Source organism: Hyla sarda, chromosome 6 (genome assembly GCF_029499605.1).
Source record: "Hyla sarda isolate aHylSar1 chromosome 6, aHylSar1.hap1, whole genome shotgun sequence".
NCBI classification, from domain to species: Eukaryota; Metazoa; Chordata; class Amphibia; order Anura; family Hylidae; genus Hyla; species Hyla sarda.
In genome coordinates, this window is record NC_079194.1 from 215,877,402 (window position 1) to 215,897,420 (window position 20,019).

A 20,019-nucleotide genomic window follows, 5' to 3' on the forward strand; every position below is an offset into this window, starting at 1 on the left:
TGGACTAGGCCTCAGGCCTCCTTCAGAATCACCCCCCAGACTCCTCAGACTTCTCTCCACTGTACCACAGCAATAGACTGAACTCTGGTTACAATATATACGGAGTAGGTTTTGAGCATTCCCATTTTGAGCAGATAAGTCACATGGTTCACCCCTGCATTCTTAACAACAGGTTTAAGGTTTAAAGTTACAAGTACATAGAGAATACCAATAACTTAACCATTGCATAACATTGCATTATACTGTTAAACATCCTGACCCAAGATGGACATTGAAGCAGCATCTGCCACACAAGATGGGCAGGAGTACAGAAAAACACGTTATTCTATACTGGGTCACCACATATTCACACATTGGAATATCCACACGAAAATCTCTGTGTGGACATTCAGCAGACTGCGGGCGCCGGCATGATACGGGAATGCACCGTCTCATAGATGGCAATGCATTCCGTGCGGAGGCCACAGAAAGAATGGTCATGTCAATTCTTTCCGTGGACACCAGAATCTGTTTCGGATATTTCTGCCGCAGAACTTTTGCTGTGTGCACAGTGCAGCAGAATCCCATTGAAATCTGAATGGATGTTAGGCTAAGTTTCTACTTGGTTTTTTGTCCTGCGTTTTTTTGGTTTGAAAAAAATGCCTGAAAAAACGCCAGTGCAGGTACTGCAGGTACTACTACTCCCAACATGGAGCACACTCTGCTCCATGCTGGGAGCTGTAGTATCTGCATTAATAGGAAGATTGCAGCGGGTGTAATTTCTGACACCTGTTGCGATCTGTCTATTAATGTAGGTACTACAGCTCCCAGCATTGAGCAGAGTGTGCTCCATGTTGGGAGTAGTAGTACTTGCAGTTAAGGAAAGATCACAGCGGATGTCACTCCTGACACCCGCTGTGATCCTCCTTTAAAATGTATAGATGCGGCCGGCCGCTCTGCTATGGTCCCCTGCACTGACGTTTATATACACATATTCCTATTTCCCACAGAGTTGTGATTGGCTGGAACCATCTGGCCAATCACAGCTCTCTGCGGGAAATATGAATAGGTGTATATATACGGCAGTGCAGGGGACCATAGAAGAGCGGCTGGCCGCATCTGTATATTATACAGCAGGATCGCAACGGGCGATCTGTATATTAGTACAAGTACTACTACACCCATCATGGAACAGTGTGTTCCATGCTGGGAGTAGTAGTACCTAAAAAAATGTAAAAAATTAAGAAAAAAAGTGGAAAACATACACACACACACTACATTTTTATTATTGTCGGCTACATTTTTAGTTCCCCACCCGCCCACATAAATTGATCCCTGTTTTAAAGATTTATAAAAATGTTGTTATAAAAAAGATAAATTTCTTTAGATACAATTTTTTCCTTCACTACTGTATCTTTTTTATTTATATTTTTTATTGTACCCTACAAAATTTTATTAAAAAAGGTATCTCTTTATTAAAGTCCAATAAAGAATAAAAACCGCCTGCAAAAACGCCAAAGTTAAAACCCACATATAGTTTTTCTTGGCGGTTTTTCACTCCCATAGACTTCTATGGGAGAAAAACGCCACGATTTTGAAAAAAAATTCGCCAGTGGCTCAACATGCTGCGATTTTGGAAAACCGCCAAGGAGCTGAAAAACCCCAAAAAAGAGTGAAAAAACCAAAAGGATGTAAAGGCAGCATACGCCAAAAGGATTAAAAAAACGCCAAAGTGGAATAAGAATTTAGTGATTTCTCATTGATTTACAGCTAACATCTGGCCGCAGCGTTTTTTTTGGCCGAAAAAACGCCATGCGGCAGAATTGGTGTTTTTCTTGGGGTTTTTCAAAAAAAATGAAAAAATGAAAAAAAAAAAACAAGTAGAAACTTAGCTTACTGAATCTTGGAAATTCTGCCATGTGAACATATGGGGAGATTTATCAAAAACTGTGCAGAGGAAGAGTGGTGCAGTTACCCATGGCAACCAATCAGATTGCTTCTTTAATTTTTAAAGAGACCTGTGAAAAATCAAATAAGAAATCTGATTGGTTGCTATGGACAACTGCACCACTCTTCCTCTACACAGGTTTTGATAAATCTCTTATACTTTGGTTTTCCTCATTGACTTGAGTGTGCAGGAATGCGCCATTTAAAATAAATAAATACAATATATCTATCTATCTATATATATCTGAATGTAGCAATATCCCCACAGTTTATAATAAGCCTCTAAATAGAGACATATGACATGATATGTATCGTGATTGTCTCTTTACACATCCATCGCAGAGTATTCCGTTTGACAATGTGCCATTTTCTGGCATTTAATTGTGATCTGACAGTGTTTCACCTTTTAGTTGGGGAGGACTTAGCAGAGCTGGAATAGTCGGGCACACAAGTCCCACTCTCATGAGAACTAATATATCTGTTTGCAGAGAGGTCCCTCTCTAATACACACACTCCCTGTCGGTATCTCGCACAGCCCCGTGACATCATTTACCTAATTCTGGAATCTCGCTAATAAAACATCTAGCACTCTCATGCTGTGGATTAGCTGGTGCTGACCAATGGCTGGAAGGACATTCCCTGTCTCGGGTTTAATATGACTCTTCTGGGAGCTCAGGGGTTAAGTTAGAACAAAAATGCCCAGCTAGGTCAGAATTATGGGAGGTCCTCCTGGTTGAAGTTAAAAGCTCATACACAGTCATTGTCCTGTGCAAGGCCCTTGGGGATGGAGGAACTGGCTAGAGAGAGTATCAGCCTGCTGGCCAAACCGGGTGTAGAATGTGGGGCCCCCAATTTATCCTCCATAGGAGCCGTATTTATTATGTTAAAATCCGCATTGGGAGCTGGTCTCCTCAACTTTCCATGGGCATTCAACAAAGCAGGAGGGATGCACACAGCGGTCACCGTGGAATTGGTAAGTAATAGCCTCTGGATATACAGCTAGAGCAGTGCTTCCCAACCAGCGTGTCTCCAGCTGTTGCAAAACTACAACATCCAGCATGCCTTGACAGCTTAAGGATGTCCGGGAATGCTGGAAGTTGTAGTTTTGCAACAGCTGGAGGCACCCTGGTTGGGAATCATTAAGCTAGAGCGATCTATCAATGCCTCCTAATCATGGTGGATTCATTTCTTCTCCCTCTAAGGCTAGAATTCCACTGAGGTTTTTCATGCAAAAACGCTGATTAAAAACGCCCATTTTGCCGCACAGTGTTTTTTTTTATGTGAAAAAAAACAAACAAACGCTGCAGCCAGATGTTAGCTGCAAGTCAATAGGGAATTGTAAAATGCCAAATCCACTTGCCGTTTTAAATATTTTTTTGTGTGTGTGTGTGTTTTTCAGCTATTTTTGGCTCCTTGGCAGTTTTTAAAAAACGACCTCTTGTTGAGACTTTTACTTTTTTTTTTTTTTTTGGGGGGGGGGGGGGAACCTTGACGTTTTCCTCCCATAGAAGTCTATGTGAGTATAAAAGAGCCAAGAAAACACAGGAAAAATTTTTAAGCCATTTTTAAGCCTAAAAATCTCTGTGGAATCCTAGCCTAAAGGTACATTCACACGAGTGGATCCCCAGCGCATATTATGTTGTGGATCCGCAGCGGAAGGACTGCTGTATGCTGTCTTTACCAGTGCCTGCTCGAAGCGGCAATACGCGGCTACAAGCCGACACACTGAAGCGATGTGCGAGTCCCTGGTGTACTCGCACACATCGCGGCCACTCCCCCTGCTCTATGAGCTAGGCCGAGAGCTGCCACGATGTGCGAGTATACTGCGCATGTGCAAGGTAACTCGCTGTGACTGCTTTTAGCGGTGTATTGACGCTCCGAGCAGGCACCTGTAAAGGTAGCATACAGCAGTCCTTCAGCGGCGGATTCGCTCATGTGAATGTACCCTTAGACAGTGTTTCCCAAGCACGGTCCTCACCTACCCCCAAAAGGACATGTTTTCAGGACTTAGTCTTTCACGGGTGATATAAAATTGTGCCGATGCCTTATGCACTGACCACAATTATATCGCCTGTGAAAGCCTAAGGAAATCCTGAAAATATGACCTTTTGGTGCTTGGGAAACAATGCATTAAAGTGGTACTCTGGTGGAAAACTATTTTTTATTTATTTATTTTTTATGAAATGGTGTCAGAAAGTTAAACAGATTTGTAAATGACTTCTATATAAAAATCTTAATCCTTTCAGTACTTTTTAGCAGCTGTTTGCTACAGAGGAAAATCTTAATTTTTTTTATTTCTTTTTTGTATTGTCCACAGTGCTCTCTGCTGACACCTGATGCCCGTATCTGGAACTGTCCAGAGCAGGAGAAAATCCCCATAGCAAACCTATGCTGCTCTGGACAGTTCCTGACACGGACAGAGGTGTCAGCAGAGAGCACTGTGGATAACACAAAAAAGAAATTCAAAAAGTAAAGAATTTCCTCTGTAGCATGCAGCTGCTAAAAAGTAACAAAAGGATTAAGATTTTTTTTTAATAGAAGTAATTTACAAATCTGTTTAACTTTCTGGCACCAGTTGATTTAAAAAAAAAAAATTCCAACGGAGTACCCCTTTAAGGCTAATGCTGCAGCAGCAAATCTGTCACATCTGTAAGAACAACAACTTTTCTTTCAGGTTGTAGTTAAAATCCACAACTGCGGATTTTTCTGTATTGTTACCGCAGCAACATCTAAAACACTAAAATTTATATCCTAAATCTGTGGTAGATTTTGATTTCACTATCTGGGTATGTTCACATGATGCCAATCTGCTGCAGGTTTTAAATACATGGATAATTAATTTTTGTTTATTTATTTGGGTTTAGAAACACTGCATATTTTCATTGCTTTTCTGCAACTGATCCACAGCTGATCTGCATCACGCTTAGGCTATGTTCACACGGAAGAATTTCTGCATGAAAATTCTGCAGTAAATGCAACAGAAATGTATTCCTTATTCACTTCAATGGAATTCCTGCAGTGGACATTCTGAATCTGCTGTGTGAATGGGACAGAGAAATCCCAATGAAGTGTATTGGCTATAAATTTTATGCAGAATTTTCATGCGGAATTTTGTGCGGATTTCCATGCACAAAATTCCGCATGAAAATTCTCCATAAAATTTATAGCCAATACACTTCATTGGGATTTCTCATGTGAACATAGCCCAGTGGTCTCCAACCTGCGGACCTCCAGATGTTGCAAAACTACAACTCCCAGCATGCCCGGACTGCCAACGGCTGTCCAGGCATGCTGGAAGTTGTAGTTTTGCAACATCTGGAGGTCCGTAGGTTGGAGACCACTGACACAGCCTTTAACCTCTTAAGGACCCAGCCATTTTACACCTTAGGACCCGGCCATTTTTTGAACATCTGACCACTGTCACTTTAAACATTAATAACTCTGGAATGCTTTTAGTTATCAATCTGATTCCGAGATTGTTTTTTCGTGACATATTCTACTTTAACATAGTGGTAAAAAAAAATTTGTAACTTGCATCATTTCTTAGGGAAAAATTTGAAAATTTTATGAAAAATTTGAAAATTTTGCATTTTTCTAACTTTGAAGCTCTCTGTTTGTAAGGAAAATGGATATTCAAAATATTTAAATTTTTTTTTCACATATACAATATGTCTACTTTGTGTTTGCATCATAAAATTGACAAGTTTTTACTTTTGGAAGACACCAGAGGGCTTCAAAGTTCAGCAGCAATTTTCCAATTTTTCACAAAATTTTTAAACTCACTATTTTTCAGGGACCAGTTCAGGTTTGAAGTGGATTTGAAGTGTCTTCATCTTAGAAATACCCCACAAATGACCCCATTATAAAAACTGCACCCCCCAAAGTATACAAAATGATATTCGGTCAGCCTTTTAACCCTTTACGTGTTTCACAGGAATAGCAGGAAAGTGAAGGAGAAAATTCACAATCTTCATTTTTTACACTTGCATGTTCTTGTAGACCCAATTTTTGAATTTTTACGAGGGGTAAAAGGAGAAAATGTATACTTGTATTTGTAGCCCAATTTATCTCGAGTAAGCACATACCTCATATGTCTATGTAAAGTGTTCGGTGGGCGCAGTAGAGGGCTCAGAACCGAAGGAGTGACAAGGGGATTTTGGAGAGTACGTTTTTCTGAAATGGTTTTTGGGGGGCATGTTGCATTTAGGAAGCCCCTATGGTGCCAGGACAGCAAAAAATACCCACATGGCATACCATTTTGGAAACTAGACCCCTTGAGGAACGTAACAAGGAATAAAGTGAGCCTTAATACCCCACATGTTTCACGACTTTTGCATATGTAAAAAAATAAAATAAAATTTCACTAAAATGTGTGATTCCCCCCAAATTTCACATTTTTGCAAGGGTTAATAGCAGAAAATACCCCCCAAAATTTGTAACCCCATCTCTTCTGAGTATGGAGGTACCCCATAAGTTGACCTGAAGTGCACTACGGGCGAACTACAATGCTCAGAAGAGAAGGAGTCATATTTGGCTTTTTGAGAGCAAATTTTGCTCGGGGGCATGTCCCATATAGGAAGCCCCTATGGTGCCAGGACAGCAAAAAATACCCACATGGCATACCATTTTGGAAACTAGACCCCTTGAGGAACGTAACAAGGAATAAAGTGAGCCTTAATACCACACACGGGTTTCACGACTTTTGCATACGTAAAAAAAAAAAATAATTTTTCATTAATATGGGTGTTTCCCCCCAAATTTCACATTTTTGCAAGGGTTAATAGCAAAAAATACCCCCCAAAATTTGAAACCCCATCTCTTCTGAGTATGGAGGTACCCCATAAGTTGACCTGAAGTGCACTACGAGCGAACTACAATGCTCGGAAGAGAAGGAGTCATATTTGGCTTTTTGAGAGCAAATTTTGCTCGGGGGGCACTTCGCATTTAGGAAGCCCCAATGGTGCCAGGACAGCAAAATAACCCCCACATGGCATACCATTTTGGAAAATAGACCCCTTGAGGAAGGTAACAAGGGGTACAGTGAGCATTTACCCCCCACTGGTGTCTGTCAGATCTTTGGAACAGTGGTCTGTACAACATTTTTAATTTGCACAGCCCACTGTTCCAAAGATCCGTCAGACACCAGTGGGGGGTAAATTCTCACTGCACCCCTCATTACATTCCGTGAGGGGTGTAGTTTCCGAAATGGGGTCACATGTGGGGTTTAGTTTTTTTTGCGTTTGTCAAAACCGCTGTAACAATCAGCCACCCCTGTGCAAATCACCTCAAATGTACATGGCGCACTCTCCCTTCTGGGCCTTGTTGTGCGCCCCCAGAGCACTTTGCGCTCACATATGGGGTATCTCCGTAGTCAGGAGAAATTGCGTTACAAATTTTGGGGGGCTTTTTTCCCCTTTACCTCTTGTCAAAATGAAAAGTATAGGGCAACACCAGCATGTTAGTGTAAAAAATTTATTTTTTTACACTAACATGCTGGTGTAGACCCCAACTTCACCTTTTCATAAGGGGTTAAAGGAGAAAAAGACCCCCAAAATTTGTTAGGCAATTTCTCCCGAGTACGGCGATACCCCATATGTGACCCTAAACTGTTGCCTTGAAATACGACAGGGCTCCAAAGTGAGAGCGCCATGCGCATTTGAGGCCTGAATTAGGGATTTGCATAGTGGTGGACATAGGGGTATTCTATGCCAGTGACTCCCAAACAGGGTGCCTCCAGCTGTTGCAAAACTCCCAGCATGCTTGGACAGTCAACGGCTGTCCGGCAATACTGGGAGTTGTTGTTTTGCAACAGCTGGAGGTTCCATTTTGGAAACAGTAGCGTACCAGACGTTTTTCATTTTTATTGGGGAGGGGAGGGGGGCTGTGTAGGGGTATGTGTATATGTAGTGTTTTTTACTTTTTATTTTATTTTGTGTTAGTGTAGTGTTTTTAGGGTACAGTCACACGGGCGGGGGGTTACAGCGAGTTTGAGCTGCCGCGCAAAATTTGCTGCATCGCAAACTTGCAGCCTGATACTCACTGTAAGCCCCCTGCCCATGTGAATGTATCCTGTACATTCACGGGGGGGGGGGGGGGGGGCCTCCAGCTGTTGCAAAACTACAACTCCTAGCATGCACAGTCTATCAGTGCATGCTGGTAGTTATAGTTTTGCAACAGCTGGAGGCACACGGGTTGGGAAACACTGAGTTAGGAAACAGACAATGTTTCCCAACCAGTGTGCCACCAGTTGTTGCAAAACCACAACTCTCAGCATTCTCAAACATGCTGGGAGTAGTAGTTCGACAACATCTTTACAGCCAGATGTTGCCGAACTACAACTCCCAGCATGCTTGGAGTTGTAGTTTTGCAACATCTGGAGGACTACAGTTTGCAGACCACTAATACAGTGGTTCCCAATCTGTGCCCTTCCAGATGTTGCAAAACTACAACCCCCAGTATGCCAAAACTGTCCAGGCATGCTGGGAGTTGTAGTTCTGCAACATCTGAAGGGCCAGATGTTACAGAACTACAACTCCCAGCATGCCTGGACAGTAAGGGCATGCTGAGGATGTGTAGTTTTGCAACATCTGGAAGGGCACAGTGGTCTCCAAACTGTGGACCTCCAGATGTTGCAAAACTACAACTCCCAGCATGCCCAGACGCCAATGGCTGTCTGGGCATGCTGGGAGTTGTAGTTTACAGGGTCCCAATACAGCAATGCATGTCGCTTTACGGCGACGTGCATTGCTGTAAAGGGCCCGACCGCGGCTGAAGATCTACTCACCTGTCGCCGCCGCCGCCGTCTTCCTCGCCGGGATCCGGGTCTTCAGGGACGAGGTAAGTACCGGGGCCGGGCCCCAGCACTCCCCCGTCCCCCGCTGCGTCCTCCGGTCTTCCTCCCGTCCTCTCCGGACTTTCAGGGGCCGGGCAGGGCGGGAGGAAGTAACCGCCCCCCCTCCTGCGATTGGTCGGTTAACTAACCGACAGATCGCAGGGGGATCGGAGGATGTGGCAGGCTTGCCACCTCGCTCCTATACGTTAGCATGGTCCTGGCTGTCTGTGACAGCCGGGATCATGCGAAATTACCGGGCGGTCGGGTCCCAGAGACCCGATCAGCCCGGTATCGCCGCAGATCGCAAGGGCGATTTCCCTTGCGATTTGCGGCGATCGCCGACATGGGGGGCCTACATGGCCCCCCTCGGCGTTTGCCCTGGATGCCTGCTGAAGGATTTCAGCAGGCATCCAGTTCCGATCTCTGCCCGGCGCGCGGCAGAGACCGGAAAACGCCAGGGCGTACTAGTACGCCCTGGGTCCTTAAGGCCCAGGGTGTGAGGGCGTATCCATACGCCCTGGGTCCTTAAGAGGTTAAAGGGGTACCCACCTCAAATTATTTTTCCCTTTTTTTTTTTTTTTTTTTTTAAATCAACTGGTGCCAGAACATTAAAAACACTTGTAAATTACCTATTTAAAAATCTTAATCCTTCCAGTACTTATCAGCTGCTGTATGCTTCACAGGAAGTTCTTTTTTTATTTCCTTTCTGTCTGACCACAGTCGTCTCTGCTGGCACCCCTGTCTGTCTCAGGAACTGTCCAGAGCAGGAGCAAATCCCCATTGCAAACCTATTTCACTCTGGACAGTTCCTGACATGGCCTGAGGTGTCAGCAGAGAGCACTGTGGTCAGGCTGAAAGAAATTTAAAAAGAAAAGAACTTCCTCTGGAGCATACAGCAGCTGATACGTACTGGAAACATTAAGATTTTTAAATAGAAGTCATTTACAAAACCGTTTAACTCTCTGGCACCAGGGGATTTAAAAAAAATAAAAAATACTTTTTTTTTTTTTTTTTAAGGCAATACTAATAAAACTGATCGATTTAAAACCCACAACAAATCCACAGTGCTGCAGAATCAAAATACACACTGTTGGTCAGTTTTTGTGTGAACATTGGGGGAGATTTAGGGTATGTTCATACTACAGAGTGTGAACGGAATCTCCGCTCGCAGAATTCAGCGAGCGGAGATTCAGACTGGCAGCCGGCGGTAGCACAGCGCGGCATTGCGCCGTCACCATTGAGAGCTATGCAGTGTTTGCGGATTTCTGCGCAAAGAATGAACATGTTCGTTCTTTGCGCGGAACAATTTCAGCGGCGGAATTGTCCGCCGCTGAAATTCCGCAGTGTGACCGGGTCTCGCGGAAACCCATTCACACTGATGGTAATGTTCACTGTGCGGACTTTTACTCACGGGATTCCGCAGTGTGAACATACCCTTATCAAAACCTGTGTAGAGGAAAAGTGATGCAGTTGCTTAAAGCAACCAATCAAATCGCTCCTTTTCATTTTTTTTGTATGATTGCAAGAAGCGATCTGGTTGCAATAGGCAACGGCACCACTCATCCTCTACACAGGTTTTTTTTTTTTTTCTTCCTTCTGGTTAATGGATAATTTATCATGTAAAGTAAATGTCACTGATTTGTGCATATCCCAACCCCTGCCTAACATAAATGTACCTTGTTGTGTTAGGAATGTCCCTAAGCTTGTGTTAGAATTCTACTGTATATAGTCTGTAAGGATGTGTTAATGCATAAAGGTTTTTAATTGCAGTTATTAAATACAAAGCCAGAAACAGATCATAAATGGATGGAGGGCCTGTATGAGGGGGCTGTAACACACTTAGTGTGCAGTTCTGAGCTGCTGGCGGACCTGGACTTGCAGATTTAGGCTGCGTCCCCACTGCGTTAGTGCTTCGCGGGGAAAACTGGTTGCCGACCTATACTGTAAAAGAGGGCAAAGGATGTCATTTATCTTAATGTCCTGAACAGAGTCACCTAGTGGCTCACGTCTGGACAGACGCATTATTTTAAACACTGTCTGCGACATTGTCCAGTCTGCTTAAAATTGCGCATGCATCCTGAATAAAGTCAATAGGTGAATCCAATGAGGCTATTGAAATGAATGACATGCGTTGCCTTCCGTTACAGTATACATCAGAAACCTGTTCTTAGCGGGATGCTGATGGATATGATTGATGGAAGCAGTAACGCAGCAGGGACCTAGCCGAAAACAGTGGCAAGTCCAGTTGCAGTCTCAAGTTATCCATGAATTGCAGGTGCTAGTGGCTAGCCGTGGTTATATTGTTGCATCTGGACTTATCACTGTTAAGGCGACAAGATCCAGTCCCACCTGCAGTTCAAATTGCACAAAATAGCTGCGACCACTAGCATTGCATGTAAGAGCACCCTACAGCAGAGCCTAAGACTTCTACTTTCAAGTCCATTCCTGGTCCTTTTTATTTTTATATATATATTTTTTATTATATAGTTGCAATTTAAAAAAGCAGACCATAAGAGTTTAGCTCCCGCTTCCCGATCTCAGGGTCTGCATCTACACTGCATTACCTGCATTTACTGAATAAGGATCTTGTATGTAGGAATGCAATGTCCCTCTTCCACCACAGCTACAATCCCTGGAGCTAAGCACTGTACAGGAAAAATCTCAACAATACCTCTTGTTGCTGTAAACATGGCAAGTTTAAGGCTTCTTACATACTGCTATAGTGCTCCATCAAGAACGACTGTCAAAAGACGGCGCAAGCAGTATTTTTTTTCTCCAGCTATTCTTCCCGACGGCCATTACACTACCGTGTGACAAGAGTAGTGTGAAAGGGGCCTAATATTGGCTTATCCAATGTTGTATTTTGTAAACTTATTTAATGCAGGTGGCAATTTGACCTAGACAGGCTTTAGAGATCTACTGTCTAAACATTAGACAATTATACTTTCTATAATTGTCAGCCGAACATTCGTGTAGCTGACAGGTATATGATATCTCCCATCTTGTACGCATTTATACACGTGGCACATCCGATGGTTCATGTTTCTTCAATTAGATAGGAAAAAACTCATTCAGACAGCTCTGGATTTGTGTTATCTCTCCCAGAGCAATAGATTTCAGTTGTAACTTTCTACCACTCCTCCATTCTTCCCTCTGTGAACATAAGTGGTCAGTGGAGAGACAGGTGCCCGCCATACCCTTTACACAGTTGAACAAAGTAAGCAGGTTTGGCCGACCTTATTCTAAGGTGTATGGGCCTATCACTGAGTTTATACCAAAACTCTAAAATGAAACATTTATTTAAATGTGCATTAGGATTCCAATAAGCCAGGGGTACTCCTCTGCTAGACATCTTATCCCCTATCCAAAGGATAGGGGATAAGATGTCTAATCGCGGGGGTCCCACTGCTAGGGCCGCTCGCGATCTCCTGCAGCACCCGGCATTCTAAACAAATGCCGGGTTCCTGCAGCAGTGATCGTGACATCACGGCCACGCCCCCTCCATTCATGTCTATTGGAGGGGGCGTGTTGTCTGACAGGCCCCCTCCCATAGACGGGAATGGCGGGGGCGTGACGTGACTGCATGAGGGGGAGTGGCCGTGATGGCACCAGAGTACCCCTCCTGGACCTTGGTATCATTCCCCTTCATGGCATGGTTCTGGTGTATCTTAGCAGCCGTAATATATTTTATTGGTCATATTCATAGCTGTATATTCCTTGTATCTGTCTGGTTATGCATTGGGGCCCCCGGAGCTGCTTGGATTTTTACGCTCTTTTGTTCAGATGAGTTCGCTGTCGTCCTATAGTGTTGTATCCAATTTCTGGAAACCTTCACTATGATGTTTGTAGAATGACACCTTGTTCTGTTGATTCTTATTTTTCTCTACACATTACAAGAACATATCTTTGTATGTAGTGCAAGCTCTAACTAGACGGCTTCATTCTTCTTTAGCCTGATCCAGTTACCTATCTTTATCCCCGCCAATTCTCTATTAGGGCAGCATTTGGGATATAATGTTCTCCTGGTGAACAATAGAAGGATGAGACGTGTCATTCTACAATTCAGACTAATTGAAAGGCTTAAAGATATAGGGGAAGATTTATCAAAACCTGTGCAGAGGAAAACTTGCCCAGTTGCCCATAGCAACCAATCAGCTTCCTGCTTTCATTTTTATGAAGGCCTCTGCAAAATGAAAGAAGCAAGCTGATTGGTTGCTATGGGCAACTGGGCAAGTTTTCCTCTGCACAGGTTTTGATAAATCTCTCCCATAATGCTTATGAGACAAAAGTTACTTTTCATTATAATAAACATTTGTCTTTATTTTTAACAAATATCATTTTTTATATTTTAACTGGACTAGAGCAGAAAGTCTATTAACATGTTTGGCTACATATGTCACTATGACAACAAGAATAAAAATCGGAGTGCTGAGAATACAATACAGATAAGGTTCATTTTAACTAATGACAAATCCCGTTAGTGATGAAGGAAGTTTGTGTCCTTTCACATCAAACATGGAAGATCTGCTTCTGGTTTTTCTGTATGTCTTTTTAATCCAGAACAGAATATTTCAGTAGGCCATGGCCGGATTTTCTTTGAAATTAAAGCAGATTCCCCCTTCCTCATTAAGTTTAATGGGATATCCATCACTGATTCTCAACAAAAAATGATACTGTAGATCAGTGGTCTTCAACCTGCGGACCTCCAGATGTTGCAAGACTACAACTCCCGGCATGCCCGGACAGCCAACGGCTGTCCGGGCATGCTGGGAGTTGTAGTTTTGCAACATCTGGAGGTCCGCTGGTTGAAGATCACTGCTGTAGATGTTGTCATCTGCCCCATAGGTCACTTTCTTCTCCAACCGAACGCAGCTCCATTTTCTCCTGTTGCATCCAGTCAACCCAAAAAGATGGTCCTGGTAACAAGCAGCAGCCATAAGAAACGATTAGTTAAAGAGTTCCTGTCATGATCTTGTTAAATTTGATAATCCTCACAGTTCACTGCCCCCATCATAACCCCCCCCCCCCCTCCTGCCTTTATTTTTCTACCCTGATATTGCTCTGTATTTTCTGCTCAGTCTCAGTCGGATTCACAGACAGGGAAGAGGCGTTCCCCAGCAGGTGTGATATCATCTGAAGCCGTACAGGGGAGAACTTCCTCCCTCACTCTGCTACACACAGCCCAGAGTAGTTCAGTGTGTGAGATGAGCTATGATTGGCTAAGGCTGCACACACCCTCCCCTTAGCTCTCTAGCCTTCATTTCCTGATTTTGGACTTCTGCCAGGCCAGCAGGAGTCCTAAGTCTGTGCAAGAGGGGGGGGGGGGGGACCTGCTCTGGACAAGTAGGGAGACGCGTAGTGGCAGGTTTTTTAAACACAAATAAAACCTAGAAAATGTAATTTATTTTTTTAAACAAAGTGCCCATTTAACGGACTATGTATTCAATCCACAAGTTTTTTCTTCATGTACCAGTCAGAAATCTGGAAGCAGTTGTTTAGAACTAAACACGTGGAGAGAAACCATATTAGTAAAACACTCTGTAAAGGTACGTTCACATGGGTGGGTTACCTGCGAGCTTTCCGCTGCAGATTTTCTGCTGTGGAACCTTTGCAACAGATTACGTTGACCTCAATAAACAGATGCCCATCTGTTAACATACATGTCAGGAGCATCACCATGCATATATGCAGAACAGCGATAAAATTGTGAAGTGCAACCACCCTTAAGCCTACCTGTTTTTCTTATGCTCTTGCTATATCTTTAGGGTTCCCTCATATTCTTGATCAGTGGGCTGGTCATCCTTGGATATGCCTCATCCCTGTGTAATCATTCTACATACCAAGGTGTGGTTAAAGCTATATGTGGCCCGGCCATCGGAAAACTCTGTGGAATCTGCTTCATATTCAACCTCTTCATGATCTCTATAGCATTTCTCCGTGTGGTAGAGGATCAGTTGGAGAAACGTAAGTCGCAGTTTGTAAAATTTTCTATATGCATATTATAGGACATCTGCGGCAAAATACAACTTATCCCCTATCCACAGGATGGGGGATAAGTGTCTGATCGTGGGGGGAGTCCGACACCTAGGACCCCTGCGATCTCCTGCACTGGGCCCCACATTGCTCTGTGAGCGGCTAATGCGCGTAGAGTCGACCTCTCACCCCCCCTCACCATACAGTTCTATGGGAGAGGCAGGGAGGCACGAACGCTGCCTCTCCCATAGAACTACATGGAGGTGGCGTGTCGGCCGTGACGTCACGCTGCAGCCGGCATGCCACCTGCACGGGAGAACCATGGCCCGTGCAGGAGATCGCAGGGGTCCAATCGGTCAGACACTTATCCCCTATCCTGTGGATAGGGGATGAGTTGTATTTTGCCTCAGATGTCCTTTAATGTCGGCAGAGAAACAGTGCTCGGCGCAGCTGACAATTTTATTCCGTAAATGAATGAACTGCTGGACATGTACAACTCCTTTGTCAGTGCGGGGTGTTCTATTCCATGAAAACAAGTCCATCAACAATCCGGCATATAGAAATGTAAGAATGGCACTCGCCCATCTGATGATAAAACTGCTTTATTGTCAGATGGGTAAATGCCATTCTTACATTTCTATATGCCGGGGCCTTTAATGTAGTATAAATGGCATAGTACACAGCACTTCCCAATAATAAACAATGGATTTACAATTTACCACTCCCTGTGTCCAAAGGCTATGCTAGTCAACCAATCCAATTAATGTAACTGCATCCTTAGACAGGGATAATAGGAAAAACCTCTGTAAACCGCTATGGCACAGTGCAACATTTCAACCCTATTGTGGGTACTGCTTGAAAAAGACTAAGGGTTGACTTGTTGCACTGGAGAAATAATTTTTTTCTATTACCATTGCTTAAAGATGTGGTTACTTATTTTGGATTAATGTCCTATGTACTGTTTTGTGTGTGTGTGTGTATATATAATGGAATTTTTCTTCTCACAGTATGTGACTCTCTTCATGCAAATGTGACAGACTCCATGGGGGAAAACCTTCGACCTTGGTATGCAGATGAAAGATTAGCAATGAGCCTCCTCTGCCTGGTAGTGATACTTCCACTCTCCATCCCCAAGGAAATCAGTTTTCAGAAGTATACAAGGTAAGTGTCTGCCATGCACAAACAAGGTGATGTTACATGAGGGACACATTTGTGCTAGCAGTCTTATCTACATAAACCTGAACAACACATATTATGGAAGAAGCACACTGATTTGATGTCACCCTACTTTTTATTTTTTTGTTACTTCATAGGGGGGGGCCGCCGCTGGGACCCCCTGCAATCTCCCTGCAGCAGCCTGCAGTCTAAGCATAGCTGCGTCTGCAGTTTCGGAAACTGCCGGGCTTCCGAGACTGGGACGTGACGTCACTCCACGCGCCCTCCATTCATTTCTATGGGAGGGGGCGTAATGGCCGCAACGCCCCCTCCTATAGACATGAATGGAGGGGGCGTGGTGTGACGTCACGTCCCCATCTTGGAAGCCTTGCGGTTTCCGAAACTGCGGACGCAGCTATGCATAGAATGCGGGCTGCTGCAGGGAGATTGCGGGGGGTTCCAGCGCCGCCCCCCCACGATCAGACATCTTATCCCCTATCCTTTCAATAGGGGATAAGATGTTTTTGCCCGGAATACCCCTTTAAGTTTAAAGACCCATGTCTTAAAATGTACATTAGTTTTCCCGTATGAGCAGGGAACAGTTAAGCCCTAACTCTGTCACAGCCACTGTCCTTACCTATTGCCTATCAAACCCTCCCTGCTAAGTGCTAGGGACGCGTGGTCAAAATAATAAAATACAAAAAAAGTAGGAGTTGGGGAAACAGCTGGAGGCTCACAAACTGAGATACACTAAAACACGCAGTTAAATCAATGTCAGTCTGGCCGAGGTAGGTACCAGGAGATAGCAGGAACACAGAGCAAGAGAAGATTCAAGGGAAAAGCCAAAAATCAATAATAAAGCAGGAGGTGTCAGCTAAGGTATGACATTTCACAGACAATGAACTATTCACTGCTCCTAGAATATATAGGCAGGTGATCAGGGATACGCCTTCCTGAGGTGTAGCAGAGCTGAGAACCACACCCAGATGACACAGGTGAGCTCCAGTTCTAACCCAACTAGAGTAATTTAATTCTTCGTGTATGGTCAGAGCAAGACGTTACATTAGTCTAAAATTCAACAATGGAGTGTGACTAAAGAGGTTAGTTGTTCTTAGACAGTTGTTGGTAACTTGGCAGAAGTATAAACAAGGCAGGAAGGATATTAAATGGAAAAATACAGATAGACAAAGGAAAACCTACAGGTAGACAAGGAAAACAAAGGTAGGCGAAGGAAAGATTGAACAGAATCCGGATATAAAACTCAAAGCAATATGCCCCCAGTTATGTAAAATGTACAACAAAACAAACGAATGTGACAAAACAGTAAGAAATCAGCTGAATAAAATTTAATTCACAAATAGAAAGGCCAAATGAATACCGGAACTAATACATTGATAGGTTATTGTGGACTAAATAGAAATTATCATGGAGTGTGGAGAATTGGATAACAGTGATATTTAATGAAGAATCGCCAATCTGCAGTGGTCAGGGAGATGATGCTTTGTTTAGAGCTGTTCTAATGAAATATATGAAGATCCTGCCTGAAGAAAATAATCTGGTTTCTACAATTATTTACTAATATAGGATTATATGTTGGATTAAAAAAAAAAAATGGTGAGACGGAAATCCTTTCATCAACAGTCAATGCACAGGTGTACTTTTCTCACGTCATTGATAGAAATAGTATTGAGGATAAATGCATATCAAGTCAATAACATAGCCAGCAGATACTGAAAATGTATGGTGGGAATTCATAAATTGGTCCATGACAAGAATCCATCTTAGGCCCCTTTCTCACTGCCGGTATGCCCCGTCAAATACGGCCGTCAAACTACTTTTTCATTAATTTTATTTTTGTTGACTGCTGTAATTTTGACAGGTCATAACAACCAATAGCGGGTCCCGATGGACCCCATTATAGTCAATGGGGTCTGTTGAGCGCTGTTATTTTCGGAGAGAATAGCCAGAGAAAAAGACGATGCAAGCACAAATTTTTTTTTTCCTCCCGCTATTCTCTATCCTAAAATAACCCATTATTTTAGGATCGAGAATAGCAGGAGGAAAAAAAAAAAAATAGTGCTTGCACCGCCATTTTACATTCACACTGCCGTGAATCTAGCTTTACAAAGCTAATCCGTCACTGGCACCTCAAGAAGGTTGGAACCAGCTTGATGTAGAATATTGTATAATCCTTTTTTTTTTTTTCTCCCCTTCTACCTGATCTGGAAAAATATATACCACTAATAGACATAATTTTTATTACTGAAAATGAGGGCCCAAAGGCTTTAGCCCTTCTGCTCCACGGGAGGTTTCTGTCCTCCCTGAGCTCGCCTTAGGACATCCAAATTGTATGGGCAGTTTTATCTGTCTATGTATTTGCTATCTTGCCTTATCTAGGCCTCCAGCAATACAAGGGATATTTTTCTGTCCCTAAATCCATGGCTCACTATTAAAGGGGTATTCCAGGAAAAACTATATATATATTCAACTGGCTCCAGAAAGTTAAACAGATTTGTAAATTACTTCTATTAAAAAATCTTAATCCTTCTAATAATTATCAGCTGCTGAAGTTCAGTTGTTCTCTTCTGTCTGGCAGCAGTGCTCTCTGCTGACATCTCTGCTTGTCTCGGGAACTGCTCAGAGTAGAAGAGGTTTGCTATGGGGATTTGCTTCTACTCTGGACAGTTCCCGAGACACGTGTCATCAGAGAGCACTTAGACAGAAAAGAACAACTCAACTTCAGCAACTCATAAGTACTGAAAGGATTAAGATTTTTTTAATAGAAGTCATTTACAAATCTGTTTAACTTTCTAGAGCCAGTTGAGATATATATATAATAATGTTTTTTCCTGGATAACCCAATTTAATAATGTTAAGACTACTGATTCCTGCCGTGGCAGAAGTAAGCTACAGGAAATGTCAGCCTATTAAAAATAAAAAGCTGAACACTATTTATTTTATTTGTTTATTAAAAGAAATAGTAAAATGTGATATTCATATTCTGAACACTTGAAATTAGGTGTATTTGGTGTGAATTTCATTTAGATCCACATGTTCTTTATAGAAGTCCTTAGCCTTTCTCTGGAAAAAGAAGAAAAAACTACAGACTGAGGCGAACTAGAAGAATAATGTCAGGGGATAAGTCACTGGTTAGTCGGTCAGATGCCTTTAGGCTATGTTTATTCAGTGAATGGGACTTAATTTTAGCACACAATCTAGGTTGGTCCAACCTTTTTTCTCATAATTTCACATATCTCCAAGCAGTGTGTTGTCCCAAATAAAATATGGAAACCCAGTGAAGTGACCTAATTTTTTTTTTTCCTTGCACAGTTATAATATATGATGCTGCGTGTAATTTGCATTGGAATGCACTGATCTGAATAGTCAGATGTATGAACGGCCTGTACTCTGCTTATAGTGAGGAGGATATTTCTGAATCCCTGAATTGCCAATGTTATAGTATGTTCTTGAACTCACTGTGAGATTTTCTTATATGCTTACCAAAGATAGGATATATATATATATATATATATATATATATATATATATATATATATATATATATATATATATATATATATAATATATATAAACTTCCTCCGTAAGGAAACCGCACCCAACACCAGGTCCAGGTAAAGTGCAAGCTACAGGGTCTTTATTGCATCAAGAGAGACAATGCGACGTTTCGGCTAACAAGCCTTTTTCAAGCATGCTTGAAAAAGGCTTGTTAGCCGAAACGTCGCATTGTCTCTCTTGATGCAATAAAGACCCTGTAGCTTGCAATTTACCTGGACCTGGTGTTGGGTGCTGTTTCCTTACGGAGGAAGTTCTATGTGGATCCAGTGTGGCACACTGGGGGTTACACTGCACCACACCTGAGCAATCCTGTGCTGGAGTTCTCATAGTGATTAATATATATATATATATATATATATATATATATATATATATATATATATATATATATATATATATATAATATTTGGAGGGCACTGCTGTTACTTTTATATTAAATATCGAAGTGTGGTTGTCACGATTCGGCTAGCTGGAGGTGGATCCTCTGTGCCAGAGAGGGATTGGCGTGGACCGTGCTGGTGGACCGGTTCTAAGTTGCTACTGGTATTCACCAGAGC

The 20,019-nt window shown here is 42.7% G+C and overlaps 1 protein-coding gene across 4 annotated transcripts in view; it reads left to right on the forward strand.

Moving 5' to 3' along the window:
- The first annotated feature begins 2,710 nt into the window (after positions 1 to 2,710).
- The window catches only part of SLC38A8 (solute carrier family 38 member 8), a 34,864-nt gene continuing 17,555 nt past the window's right edge, over positions 2,711 to 20,019 (forward strand). Inside the window, exons 1-4 of one of the 4 annotated variants that reach the window (XM_056528408.1) lie at positions 13,044 to 13,208; positions 14,232 to 14,304; positions 14,524 to 14,722; positions 15,739 to 15,892. In XM_056528408.1, coding sequence (XP_056384383.1) covers positions 13,138 to 13,208; positions 14,232 to 14,304; positions 14,524 to 14,722; positions 15,739 to 15,892 — 497 coding nt within the window. In that variant the 5' untranslated portion in view covers positions 13,044 to 13,137. Of the gene's footprint in view, positions 2,900 to 12,284; positions 12,436 to 13,043; positions 13,209 to 14,231; positions 14,305 to 14,523; positions 14,723 to 15,738; positions 15,893 to 20,019 lie in introns of those variants that run through there. The other 3 variants (XM_056528407.1, XM_056528409.1, XM_056528410.1) reach the window with 3 other exon arrangements.